We start from the raw sequence: 13652 nt of genomic DNA, 5'->3' as shown, positions 1-13652 counted from the left end.
TCCCATAATATATGGTGATGAATGAGATCATCCATGACCAAATTACCAAACCAAAGAAAAACAAAACAAAAATTAGACTGATACTTCTTATATGTTTTGATTGAGAAATGACATCTTTTTTCTAAATTAACCATTAAATCTGTAAAATCTACGAAAACTCACATGTGAATCATACAGATCTAATGGTTGATTTAGAAAAGAAATATATAAAAAATGTACATGTAATATGTCTCATTATGATCACCCTGCAATTACTGGAATATTCGCCTAACTTAAAAAATTAAGGCTCTGTTGTTTTACAATAGTCAGAAATGAAATCTTACCACAAAGGTGCAGAACTCTGACTGAAAATGTACCTGAGACAAAACCAACATTAATCTAAATCAACTGGATATCGCCAAATATAACATTCTGTCCTCTCCCTTACCTTGCATTCATGTCCATAAGAGATTAGAAATACATTAGAAATAACATATAAACCACACTAGGAAAAGGATGACGCTCCCAAAAATGAATTTTACAGATAGAAGTACCGAGTTGGCAACCTAAATTAATCAAAATTGTTTGGTTGGCCATCCAGAACTTCTCAATCCTCACTTTTCTTCTTCTTTTTCTTCTCTTTCTTCTTGCTCGGCGCTTCAGATTCTTCTTCTTCTTGTTCAGCATGCTTTCTCTTCTTCTTCTTCTTTTCACCGGAGTCAACATTCTCATCCCCATTCTGTGCCCCAGCATCCTCCGCTGAATGTTTCTTCTTTTTCTTTTTTTCCTTCTTTTCCTTTGTCACCACCTCTTCAACTTCTTGTTCCACATGGTCATTTCCATTAGTTGGCGTAGCTGTGTCCCCCTCATCAGCTTTCTTCTTCTTCTTCTTCTCTTTTTTATCCTTTTTCTTCTTATCTTCACCAGTAGCAGGAGCCTCCTCTGTTGCTTCTCCAGTCTGAGACAGTCTCTCTGCTTTCCTTTTCTTTGGGACTGTTTCCTCCTCGTTGTCAGCAGCAGTATTTGCCGTTTGCCCAAGAACAGAATCCGCTGAAGGATTATATGTCTACATACAATTGGCAGCCAATGAGCATCTGAAAACAAGGGGCAAAACTATGTAACATATACAAAACAGATTTCAAACCTTGGCAGCAGTTATCAGTCCACCAGCTCCCTTCTTTCGATCCTTATCATAGACTTCTATCTTAGGTTTGCCTTTGGCTGACCCAGCAGAACGACCCAATTCTCTGCCTTCAAGATTCCTTAAACGTGCTTCAAGCTGTCAAAAATGGTGCAACGTAAGAGAATGCTTTCAATAAAAGATCAGGACAGTACCAGACAAATTGGTGCATAAGTACCTTGGCTCGGTTCTCCAGGCCCATAGAGTTATCTTGACCATCTCCAAGAGCATCATATCTAATTGCCAATGCAGATTTTGCAGCAAGTGACCGAGAAATTTTTCCCTTAAGCTTTGGTGGTGCCTGACCAATCAAGGATGCATGGTAAATAAGCCCATATTTGGGAGTAGCATGCTTAGTTTTCAGGGCTCTGAAGAGAGCCTTTTCAGCGCCAAGAATCTGAACAGTGCTACCAGGCTGCTTTGCAAGATTCAACAAGCTACCCCCGTGGGCTATAAGGCGAGCACCAACAAGCTCTCCAACAAGTGCAGTCAAATTTGGTGCAATGGTGTTCATCCTGTTTTTTAAATAATCATAGAGTTGAGCTCTGTACTCGGAAAGTGAGAGAACCTGGTCACATAGCTCTCTGATATTAGCTAAATCAAGATCACTAACTTCAGTTCCCATCGAAATCATAGCTGCTTCCTTCAATTCTGCTTCAACCTCCTCTTGCACTATCTGTAATATTTTAAGCAATCAAAATAAAATAAACTTCAATGACTATCATCTTCATTTTCTTTAATCAGATAAAAATATATTATCACCATTGTCCTTATGGTCCAATATCCATGCTTTTCCTTGGTGAGGTATGTTCATTTAAGCGTGTTCATACTACACTTTCAGGTAACTCGTTAGTAGCATGACATTTGCAGGTGAAACCACTAGTCAAGATCCATATGGGTTTCAGACAAGAATTGATAATAAAAATAACAACAATAAAAATATCATAAGTATTAATAATAATAACAATAGTATCATGTGAATGGGGTGGGGACTGGGATTTCAGATGTCTATAAGGTTAATGGTACACAAGGGGAAAAAAATATAGGGAGCATCTTAAATACTTTAAAAAGAAAATGAGAAATTCTACCTCAGAAAAATCAAGCTTTGCAGCATTAACACGGTCACCCATGAGCTTCACCGTCCTCGCATAAAGAATGTTGTCCTGGACAATCTTAGTGAGCTCCGGAAAATGCCAACCATACCATTCTCTCACCCTCATTGCATATGTATTCAACTCTTTGTCAAGATCATCAAGCAAACCAATAGCCTGAATGATCATGGTATCCACCTAGGAAAAAAGCAATATTTATATATCAGAGTTGAAGGAACAGCATTCCTGCAAAATTTCATTAATTGCTTATTCAAGATAATACAAATTCTGACCAGCCACAACAGAAAGTCCAAAACATTCTCTTTGTAGTATAGCTCATGAGAGCTTGTACAAACTGAAATTGAACTGATAGTTATCATATATTCATCAAGCTAATAGCCCATCTTCACAAGGATTAACAGCTCTTCAAGTGACAGTAAACTACTCAAGCAACAGGTCCTCAAACTCTCACTCAAGTTTCCAGTAGTTAATGGCCAACAAGCACAGAATCATTCCCAGACCAGTCAAACTACAATCTTGTAAACTCACCTTTCAGTTCAAAACCATTTCCTGCTGCTTTACCAACTAAAAAGTGCATATTCAACAGAGTTCATATTCTTTCTACAGATGATTTTTCTAGAATCAATCATAAATGGGTAGTTAAAGTCACCAATAAACATTGCATCAAAAGCTAATATCGTGATACACTTCACATTGGTGGGTGTTACATCCACAACCTTTGTCCCAAAAACTAACAAATGTACTCAGCAGTAACAACGACCATAAAAGCAATCTTAATTATCATCTCCAAGCGCCACTCATTAGAAATAAAAATAGACACACCTTGTCAGCACTGAACTTCAGTTTGTATCTAGATAAGCTATGAGACAAACCCAAGCTCATTGGTGCCAAGTCTTGAACGCCAAGGCCGGATATGAGCTCTGTCATCTGAGTTCTGACGCCTCTCATCAACTCCATCACAGCTTGGTTGTGGACACATTCAATTTTCTGCAAGAAAATAACCGCTCCATCACTTAAAACTTAAAACAATACTAAATTGCAGAACACATCTGGTTTTCATTGGAAAGTTTCCACATACCAGTTTGTCCTTGATAATGTTCCCAAGCTTTGAATCAGCTACAGCTAGTGTTTCACCATCACAATGAGAACGCAAGAACTTGCGCAGTCCCTTGCTGGGCTTGCTATCAATCAACAAAGTCGCTGCTTCCAAAGCTTCAGACGTATTCTCAAACTTGGAAAATGCTTTCAACTTCACCACCTAGTGTTTGATACAAGACCAAAAATCATATTCACAAGCAAGAACATACATAGGTCTAAAACACAAATTGCTAATGGGTCTAATTTTCGAGCACGAGAAACAGTATTTGAGGGAAGTACGTTAAAGAGAGTTTCCTTCTACCAAGTTATGCGCTTCTTGTTTAGGAGAGAACAATATATAGACACGGAGAGATTAGTACCTGTCTAGCTGTCTCTGGACTGGAAAATTCCTTCCATAAGTCCTGCAACACAAATCATATAAATTAGCACAAATGAAAAAGTAGAGAACTTTTCCCAACGCGGATACTTTTTTTCTTGAGGTAAACTTTTCATTATTCGAAAAGCAAACATAAATCTTAAATCGCAAAATCCATCTCGGACAAAATTTTCCTTTAGTTTTCCCGCAACCAAGCAGAGTGTAGAAAGTACCTCAACTTTGTTAAGCCTCCCTTCATCCAAAACCTTGAAGAGGGCGAACCCCGCCGGAGTTTCGAATAACAGAATCATTTTTCAACTTTCTGAAAAGCAACCCCAATACACAAAAATCAGTTCCTAGTTCAGTAAAACTTCACCCCCAAATCATACATACATAGATACAGCCCTTTATATACGCCAAGCTAAAAAGATCACATTTTTAGGTTTTTGATTACAGTAATAAGCTTAACCCATTACAGCCCTGATCACAATAAGCAAAACTCGTTCACAATGAAACTCTAGCTTCCACAAAATTTTGCAAAAAAAAAAAGTCACACAAAGAAACCAATGCATATACAGACACACATATAAGCACAAGAAATATAAGAGAGAGAGAGAGAGAGAGAGAGAGAGAGAGCCTCCGGTTTGGTTGAGAAGAAGAAGCCCTAGATGCTTACCAGTTACCACTTTCTCTGCTGCCTTTGTGAGAGAAAGAGAGAAAACGAGGAAGAAGAAGAAGAAGAAGAAGAAGAAGAAAGGGTCTAGCCTAGGGTTTAAGGTGAGCTTTATGTTGTTAATATAGTGCTGGAAAGCCGGGCCGGGTTGGGGTCCAGCCCAAGGTCCGCAATTCCCAAACCTAATCCAGCCCAAGGTCCGCAATTCTCAAACCTACCCCACTCTGCCACCTAAGCAACCCTGGATACGAGAAATGATCCATACACTCATTTCTCACAACAGCCCCACAACAAGCTGACGTGGCTGGTAATATTTTATTATTTTTTTTTGTTTTGTTTTCTTTTCTTTTTGTAAAAAAATAATAAAATATTACCAACCACGTCAGCTTGTTGTGGAACTGTTGTGAGAAAATAGTGTAGGGATTATTTCTCCCCTAGATACAGAAAGAGAAATGATCCCTACACTCATTTTTCACAACAGCTTCACAACAAGCTGACGTGGCTGGTAATATTTTATTATTTTTTTGTTTTGTTTTGTTTTCTTTTTGTAAAAAAATAATAAAATATTACCAGCTACGTCAGCTTGTTGTGGGACTGTTGTGAAAAATGAGTGTAGGGATCATTTCTCATACAGAAATGTATGAATCCCGAGAAATGATCCATACACTTATTTCTCACAACAGCCCTACAACAAGCTGACGTGGCTGGTAAAAAAATAATAAAATATGAGAAATGAGTGTAGGGATCATTTCTTATGAATCCCCCACCCTCAATTTATATTTTAAAATTGTAGCAATTTATATTTTAAAATTGTACATTTTCAAAAAACATCTCCTTACCTGTGATTTGAAAATGTAAATTTTCTATGTTTTTAAATTGTAATTTTTTTTTAAAAACGCAATTTCAAATGATTCATTTTTTACGATTTGGTTTTAAATTATACGTTTTATTTATGAAATCTCAATGTCAAACTCACCCTTATTATTTAATCAACTATTCTGCCTAAGAGTATTCACAGTACCTACCCAACAATTTTCTCTAAATATAGGAAAGAAACCATTAAAATATTATTTTTTTTATTTTTACTTTAGTTTTTGGGTCAAATACATTTTTGTACCCTGTGATTTAAAAACTTTATTTTTTGCTTCCTCAGTTTTTATTTTTTTCATAGGTAGTACTTGTGTTATAGGAAAAGACGAAGATGGTATCTTCGTCCATTTTTTTATCCAAAACTAATGGATTTTTACGTATGCGACACGTGGCTGCACAATTTTTTTAAAAGTTTTTTTTTTTTCAAAAAAAAAAAAAAAAATTGTAGGGGTGGTAGCTGAGCCACCTCTTTGGGCTACATGGGGGTGGTCAAAACCACCACCATTTGGCTTGGAGGTGGCTCGGACACCCTTATTTGGCATGCGGGTGGTTCGACCACCCTTAAGTGTAAAATCTTTTTCTTTTTTTTTTCTTTTTTTTTTTTTTTTTTTTTTTTTCTTTCACGTTGGCTATTGGGGTGGTCAAACCACCCCTAGGCCAAATGAGGTCAGCCACTCCTACAATTTTTTTTTTTTTTTTTTTAAAGTATCAAAATATAAAAAAGAAAATTAAAAAAAGTATGGGGCCATGTGTCACAATTTTCATGGTGCCACATGTTGCTGACATGAAAATTCGTCAGTTTTGGACTGACAAAGGTACAATCTCCGTCTTTTCATATCACAAGTATTGAAAAAAAAAATGAAAATTAAAGCGACAAAAAATAAAATTTTTAAAATACATGGAAGTGTAAGATATTTAACCCTTAGTGGGTTAAATACAATTCACCCCCTTAAAGTTGTTGGCTATTTTCAATTTGGCTACCAAAGTTTAAAATATTGCAATATACCCCCTCAAAGTTTCAAAAAATTTCAATTCAAGCACTTCGTCTGGTTTGATTGTCAAGACAGACGGAATTTTGACCATTTTAAAACGATGTCATTTTGCTCTTTTGGGGACCTCCAATAGAAAGTTGATACGTGTCCATTAAAAATAAAAAATTATAAAATCTAATAAAAATAAATAAAACAAAGATATTTATTTATTTAAAAAAAAATTTTAAAAAAAGAAGGAAAATACTAAGGGGTGGCTCGAAGGCCACCCTCGGCACCAGGGAGTGGCCGCTCGCTACCTCCAGCAACCTCTGGGGTTGGCCTTTGGGCCACCCCAGCATGGGTTTAGAGAGGGTACATTACAATTTTTTTAACTTTGGTAGCTAAAGTGAAAATAGCCGACAACTTGGGGGGCTTTTTTTTTTTTTTTTTTTGTCATTTCTTTTACTCTCTCTCTCTTCGTCAAGCAAGATGTAGAAAACTCAAGCCCCCATCCCTTCTGTTTCTCCTTCTGAACATTACGATAGGCACACCCTGTTTCCTCGATCCGTTCTATTTCAGCCCTTCACCGGTCACCAAGCATGGTGACAGGGAGAGATGAGAGCGTCAGAGAGGGATTGAGCTGAGAGATGACGAGCAAGAAAAAGAGGGGCTCAGAGCTGAGTGCTGTGCAAATCTGACGTGGTGGCTGGCGTTCATGGGGGTGGATCGCGGTTGAAGAGGCAAATCGGGCATTTGCGAGAGAAAGATGAAGTGGAGAAACAAGGGGGCCTTGGGTGGCGATGGATAAGATTCTGATAGAAAAACAGAGCAGCTATCGAACTCATGGGAGGGGGGTTGACATGGTGCCGCGTGGGAGGTGCGGTAGGTGTGGGATGCTGGTTGAAATCTCCATTGAAGACGAGTTTGACGCTTGAACGAAGAAGAAGAAGAGACACAAGTTGAGTGCAGAGGCACGAGATGACACAGAGTTTTTATGATTAGAGCATCCCAGTTACCTCTTCATTTCAAATATTTTACCAAAATTTAGCAAAAAAACTCAAAAAAAAAAAAAAAAAAAAAAAGTCCACTTCAACAAATTTTTCATAATTTTTTTTTATTTTATCTTTTGTACTAATTTTACTCTAAATTTGACTCACAAATTTTACTCCAACGTGATATGTCACAATTCCATGAGATTTTTCATTTTGAGAAATGTGTCACAATCTTATTTTGAAACCATATTCTGAAGAAAAAAAAAGAAAAAAGTACTAGAATATCAAACATTTCTTTAAAATAAAATATTACCCATAAAATCGCTTGCGAGATATTGTAGCGATGATCGAAAAGTAAGGCTGTAAATCAAGCCGAGCAAAGGTTAGCATGTACACATGGCTCTTTGACGTTTGATATTAGCTCAATTTTTGAGGTCCAGCCATCGTTTAATTTTTGGACTAAAATTTTCTCACCAAATCTGATTCTTAACCCCAAAAAAAAAAAAATAATAAAAAATAAAAAATTTTAACAATCGGATGGTTTGAAACAGAGAAGCGAGTTGATTTGATAACGAAAAGCAGATCAGTATAAAACAATACATCGTGATATGAAGTATACATATAGAAATAAATAAATAAATGGATCAATACTGATAAAGCTCAAGCAATATAAAATTCACATTTACACCGATTATCAAACTGCCATTTATTCTAATTACTATGAAGCATTAATGGCCTCTCAAAAACCACCATAATTTGCATAGTGAAAATACAAGAGAAAGAGAGACTCTTGTTCTTTTAGTATCTATACTACTTTCATATCCTAGGCTTCCCGAACTCTCAACCTGCTCTTGACAAATCTTCCAGTTCTAAATCTTTCTTTCCTTGTTTTCTGATCCTCCATCGGCAGCGGAGCTCGGCATCTTTCTCACCGGTGGAGCTGAGCAGACTGGCACAACCGATCTGATTCGAACAGCTGGTGCCATGAAAGCAGGAGGCACTCCTCCAAGGTCCAATCTTTCAGGTGGTCTGGTTGAACATGAAGGAACCCCGGTTCGCATTCTTGGCGGAGCAGCCCCAGGCGATGACATGTTTTGTGGTCTAAATCCCATCAACGAATTGGGGCGTACGGTTTTGATCCTCACCGGAGCACCTGCAGATGAAGGTGGTCGAAAAGTACTGTGGGAACTTCCTCTTGGTGGATATTGGGGTCTGAGATTAGGCCAAGAAGAGTACATACATGAAGGGTTTTGTAATTGAAACTCAATCGGCTTAAATCCAGAATCGATGCTCCTATGAGAAGCATATTCAAATTGTCCTGTTTGGTTCCCTTCTAGCTGAAGATTTCTAATTTTGCTTTCTATCCCACTAAAGCTCTGCTTGTTATCCCCCTGAACTGTTTCTGGGATTTGCGGTTCAGTACCACCACTGTTGCCAACACTAGGGGCTTCAGGAACTCGAGATGGAGAGTACTTGGATGACTCTTCTGATTTCTCCTCCTGTATCTCTTGAATAGTTACCGTGGACCGGCCCCTGATTGAACTAGGAACCAAATGGTTTGAGAAGCAGAATGATGGGCCTGAGGTAGCAATTGTAATTTTGGGTCCCATTGGGATTGACTCGAGTTCTCTTCCTGGAAAATATAGACAGTGGTCTGGCTGGAGCATGGATTGCACAAACGGATAAATCTGAGGAGCTGATGGACTAACTGCTGGAACGGTAAGTGCCAACAGGTGGTTTTGCCGCTGTAAAAATTGTTCTTGCTGCCAGATTTGGTACATGGCCATCTCCGGGGAAAAACTAGAGTATGCCCAGTTCTGGCATCGCATAGGGTATAAGCTTGGGGTTGGCTGGGTTGATCCCCATAAGACGGGAGTGGATCTTTGCTGACCACGTCGGTGATAATTTTCCGCAGACTGACTAGACTCTGATGGTCGTAAACTTGCAAGAACACGAGCAATGGTCACTTGTTCCTGTTCTTCATTGGCTTTAGACTCCAGTGATGGAGAAGTAGGGGAAGATAAGTGACTTTGAGGCACTACACATGTCATGTGAAGTAATTAGATATTCAAGCATTTTCAAAAAAAGAAAAGAAAGAAGAAGATATTCAAGCAAACCCAAATTAACATGTGTAAGGAGTGCGAGAGGCATTCTTACAGCACAGCTAAACAGTGACAGTATGATTCTAAAAAAAATTGAGCACTATGAAGAAAGATAAATAGAGAAAGAGACAAAGAGACATTCTCACATTTTTTTAAGGCAGACCAAGCAGCCATGGCAGCATTTTTTTGAGCTTGTTTCTTGGTCCTAGATGGTTCACCTGTAAAGCTCATTCCTGCAAGCTCAACCGTACATGAGAAAACAGGAACATGGCCTGGTCCAGATCGAACAGTGCTATAAACAGGAAGTTTTAACCCAGCTCTGTGAGCAGTCTCCTGAAGCAAATTCTTATAAACTCCCGTTTCATCCTGCAAGAGCACACGAAAAAAATAATTATATGACCTTTAATTTCAAGATGGCAGATTGCATGCAAGTTAAAGACAATTACAGTAAATAAATCTACGAATCTACGATTACATATCAGGAAAGGGAAAAAGTGACAAGCAGGCTATATGGTATAGAGTTCACCACAAGAAGAGAGGACCAAATTTATCAAATAGCTTGAATCAGTTCTCTTGTATCTCTTTTCCTGCTATATTATCAACTCAAGTTTGTGTGAACCTTCCATTCACCAATAATTGCATACTCTCTGAGAGAAGTCTAGAGAGCAGGATAAAACGAATAAAAAAGAGATGATCGGAAATTTAGGAAATTACAACGCAGTTATGATGAGAGTTCTAGTTGCAAGGGTAGGGTGGAGACAGGTGCTGGAGTCAGTATTCATTTGAAATTTAGCTTAGTGTCTACTGGTAGGATTTGGTCTAGGAGAAGAAATGTTCAAGTGTCACTATTAAATCCAACCCAAAAACAGTTCGTGTCACAAAGTAAAGTGACACACATACATGCAATGTGCAGATCTAATGAGAAAAACATGGTTCTTACATTTTGCATAAGCATTACATGAAAATCCAAGGTGGCCAAATTTTCAGGAATCCTTGTAGGGGTGTAAGCTGTACGTTTTGATAAAGTTTTTATTTTGTCTTGTATTCATGCTTTAATTTTGGCAATTACATGTGTATGAAAACTATATGATATTATCAAGATAATGTTTAGAGTACGTTTGGCCCACGATTTCGCAGGCCAAATGCATGTCTTTAAACAAAATTGTAGAAAGTCTCAGTGCATTTTTTAAAAAACAGGATTTTAAAAGCTCAACCACAATTTTACCAAATACTTAACTACGTTTTTAAAAATTATGTTTTTATTAATGTGTTTTGAAATCGCTATTTTTTCAAACCACACGTTTTAAAACCGCTAAAACAAACGAAAACTTAACATCATCTATATTCTGAAGTGCTTATATTTAATACTACTTGCTTAAAATTGGCTAGCCAATGGCAATTAGAATTTGCAAATTTATAATATTACAATTCACTACTACCTTATCTCTTTCTAATTTATAAGTCAAGGACATTCCTCACAATTGCTAGAATCCACACATAACTTACAAGTGCTTTCTAAGCACTTGACCTAATGTTCTGTTAACTACAAAGCATTCCACATGCCTCCCAATATCTCTTCCCTAAGGGTTAAAAACCCACAATTTGTGCTTACATTCCAGCATTCCACACTACTCCAGTTACTATGGTTGTTTTATACTTCATCCTATTTCTTATTTCCTCTTATTCTCATCATGCAACTCGAACACTTTATGATATTATTTTTCTTACTTTTCACAAACAAAATCAAAGGTTTTGTTCTAAAACAAAGGCAATAATTCTCTCACCCAAGAGTTCAACACTATGATCTCTATGCACCCAAAAACTACTAAATTAAAATCAATAAACTATTGTGAATACAAAGAAGGAGAAAGATATGTTTGAAAAACAAGAATAGAGGTGATACAGATTGCTTAAATGCTCACCAGAACTCTTGCAGCCAACGCTCTAGAAGGGCCTCTTACTGCAAGTGTGTTCAGAGCTACCTCAGCAGCAGCATGTTCTGCCTGTCTTAGAGTAGAGCAGAAGGTAGGGCTTTCAAAAGTTTCGCCATTAAAATTCACAGTAGCTTTGAATCGAGGGGCATGATCTGGTCCTTCCCGGATGCATGAATATGATGGTAGGTTAAAGCAGCTTCTCTGAGCTAACTCTTGTAATTGGTTCTTATACATGTCTGCATGCATATGAAATTTTATACATCGGTTGAAAGGGCATCCAAATTTTCGTAGTTTTTACAGGGTGAGAGATTTGTTAAAGACAACCCTCAGGTATATCATACAAGAAGTGTTCCAACTAAAATTAGGGAACTTTTACAGAAAAAAGTTTAAGACCTTTCTTAAAAAATTCCCAAAGCAATAGTTTGCAAATTCTTGGAGTCTATAAAAAGCTTTATCAAACCATGATGTCAAAGCAACAAATACTAACAATAAACAAAAGTTTCCAGTTCCGTTCATCTATTATCCTTTGAACAACCAAATAGTTGAAAAAGGAAATGATGCGGAAAACATGTGTGGAGCTCACTGAAAGACGCCCATTTTTTTTTCTTCCAAATTCCTTAAAAGTGCTCATTCCCAAAAGATCGTCAAGCCTTTCTGCGTTCATTTTCATAGTTCGCCTAAAATTAAAACAGAAAAGCAGCTCCGTTTTTAAAACTGTTTCCCATTTTCAATTCTCAATATTTTTTTTTGGTGGACTCTCAAAAATATTTCAAATGTGAGCTTTCAGAATACAACATTAGCCAGACAAGCCTAAGATTCTTGCACTCAAATTTACTAACTCTTTAGGTTTCACATATTTTTTCAGGAAAGAAGCCAAGCCATCACCACAAACGTACAAACCATCAACCTAAACACAAATATTAATAAGCAAACATGAACTATCAGCTTTGTCAGTACCTATTCTCTTAGCCCTAATACCACAGTCGTCAACTCCTTCAAAGAACTCAATCAACAAGATTGAAACCATACTGGTGCCAAGAAAACTAAGGAAAAGCACAAAAATCAATAACTTAGTTTACAAAATACAGTAGATAGAGGTTTTGTTAAAACCAAAAAAAAAAAGATAGAGGTTCTGTTCTCATAGTTTCACGGTATCATGAGTCTCAGATACGAAATCCTAATTTCTTTCTTCCCCCATATTTCCTTTTAGTAAGTAATTTCCTTCTTTTACCCAAATTTTCTCAGTAACACATAGGGCAAATACTAAACTACCCACCTCAAAAGAACCAATAATGAGATAATATACAGCAAAAATAAAAAATAAAGAAAAAATGCTTGAAAAGCACAAACGTTAGAAAAGAAGAAATCAAAGTAGTGTATTCCACGGTATCTCAATAATTAAACTGCTAAATTTCATACTTATCCTTTTTCCAAAACATTTTTCCGTAATAAAGCAGAACTACTTAATACCAAACAAACCCATCTACAATATCCAATACCCACTACGATCAGACCTAATTAAGAACAGAAAAAGAACTAAATAACCCAAACCCATTGAAAAAAAGGAAGGAGGAAGACAAATGGGAAATGATCCAAGCACGAGCTAAACAGAGAGTGAATGACCTTCATGGTCAAATTCACCACACACAAGTCTAATTTTATTTCTCTTTCCCACATTTTCTCAGCAACCAAGCAGAGGTAGAACAGCTCATACCAACCCCAACCCAACAATATAATCACAAAACCCACTTCGATCATACCCCAATAATAAAAAAATGCACAATAAAACGACTCAAAATCATTGGAAAGAATTGCAAAATAGTAGGAAATCAAAAATCAAAAGTAGCTCGGCAACTACACAGTGACAGAGCACTTCAAAAACTCAAAGAAAACGAAAGCGAAATGATCCGGGTATGAGCTAGAAAGAAAGGCACTGACCTTGGCTGTCTAATTTGACCTCGGAAACCGTCCAGACTCGGTTGCGGAAATTTTCCCGAGAAAGTGAGGGAAAAAGTTTGCAGGAAAGTGAGAGACAGTGGAATAAACAAGAAATATTTCACGCCATTCTATAACTCTCTCTTTCGTGCTGACGGAAGCGAAATTTACGAGGAATGGAGGTGTGTGTGTGTGTACTGTGTAGGGTAGTGTATGCTTTGTGTGTACTACTGGAAGCTCTGTCATTTTTGTACCTTGTTGTGGTTATTCTGTCCAAGAGTGTGGAGTGTGGTGGGTTGTGTGGAGTACGAGGAAAAATCATCAAAAACGTTGTCGTTCTAGTACCGTTTGTTTGTTTGTTTTTTCTTAATTATTATTATTATTATTATTATTTTTCTCATTTTATGCTACATTGAAAGCTGAAAGCATAATTATCATTTGTGAAATGTGC

The 13652-nt window shown here is 37.2% G+C and overlaps 2 protein-coding genes across 3 annotated transcripts; both read right to left on the bottom strand.

Moving 5' to 3' along the window:
• Positions 1–373: 373 nt before the first annotated feature.
• On the bottom strand, positions 374–4529 carry LOC133851515 (probable nucleolar protein 5-2). 2 transcript variants are annotated; one of them, XM_062287959.1, is made up of 9 exons: positions 4401–4529; positions 3958–4046; positions 3729–3770; positions 3350–3529; positions 3094–3258; positions 2248–2448; positions 1338–1835; positions 1124–1258; positions 374–1045 (listed from the first exon to the last, which is right to left on the bottom strand). In XM_062287959.1, the coding sequence occupies exons 2-9, from the start codon at positions 4033–4035 to the stop codon at positions 587–589; spliced, it is 1758 nt and encodes a 585-aa protein (XP_062143943.1). In that variant the 5' UTR covers positions 4036–4046; positions 4401–4529; the 3' UTR covers positions 374–586. The 2 variants fall into 2 exon arrangements, with proteins under 2 accessions (XP_062143943.1, XP_062143944.1); XM_062287960.1 differs by having other exon boundaries at positions 4408–4483.
• A 3325-nt stretch (positions 4530–7854) lies between these two features.
• On the bottom strand, positions 7855–13429 carry LOC133852142 (double-stranded RNA-binding protein 2-like). The gene is made up of 4 exons (XM_062288823.1): positions 13205–13429; positions 11255–11502; positions 9479–9698; positions 7855–9268 (listed from the first exon to the last, which is right to left on the bottom strand). Exons 2-4 carry the CDS (start codon positions 11498–11500, stop codon positions 8100–8102), a joined length of 1635 nt encoding a protein of 544 aa, XP_062144807.1. The 5' UTR covers positions 11501–11502; positions 13205–13429; the 3' UTR covers positions 7855–8099.
• Positions 13430–13652: the final 223 nt, after the last annotated feature.

The sequence above is a fragment of the Alnus glutinosa genome, chromosome 12, assembly GCF_958979055.1.
Source record: "Alnus glutinosa chromosome 12, dhAlnGlut1.1, whole genome shotgun sequence".
Lineage (NCBI taxonomy): Eukaryota > Viridiplantae > Streptophyta > Magnoliopsida > Fagales > Betulaceae > Alnus > Alnus glutinosa.
This window is presented reverse-complemented; position numbering and strand designations above follow the sequence as displayed.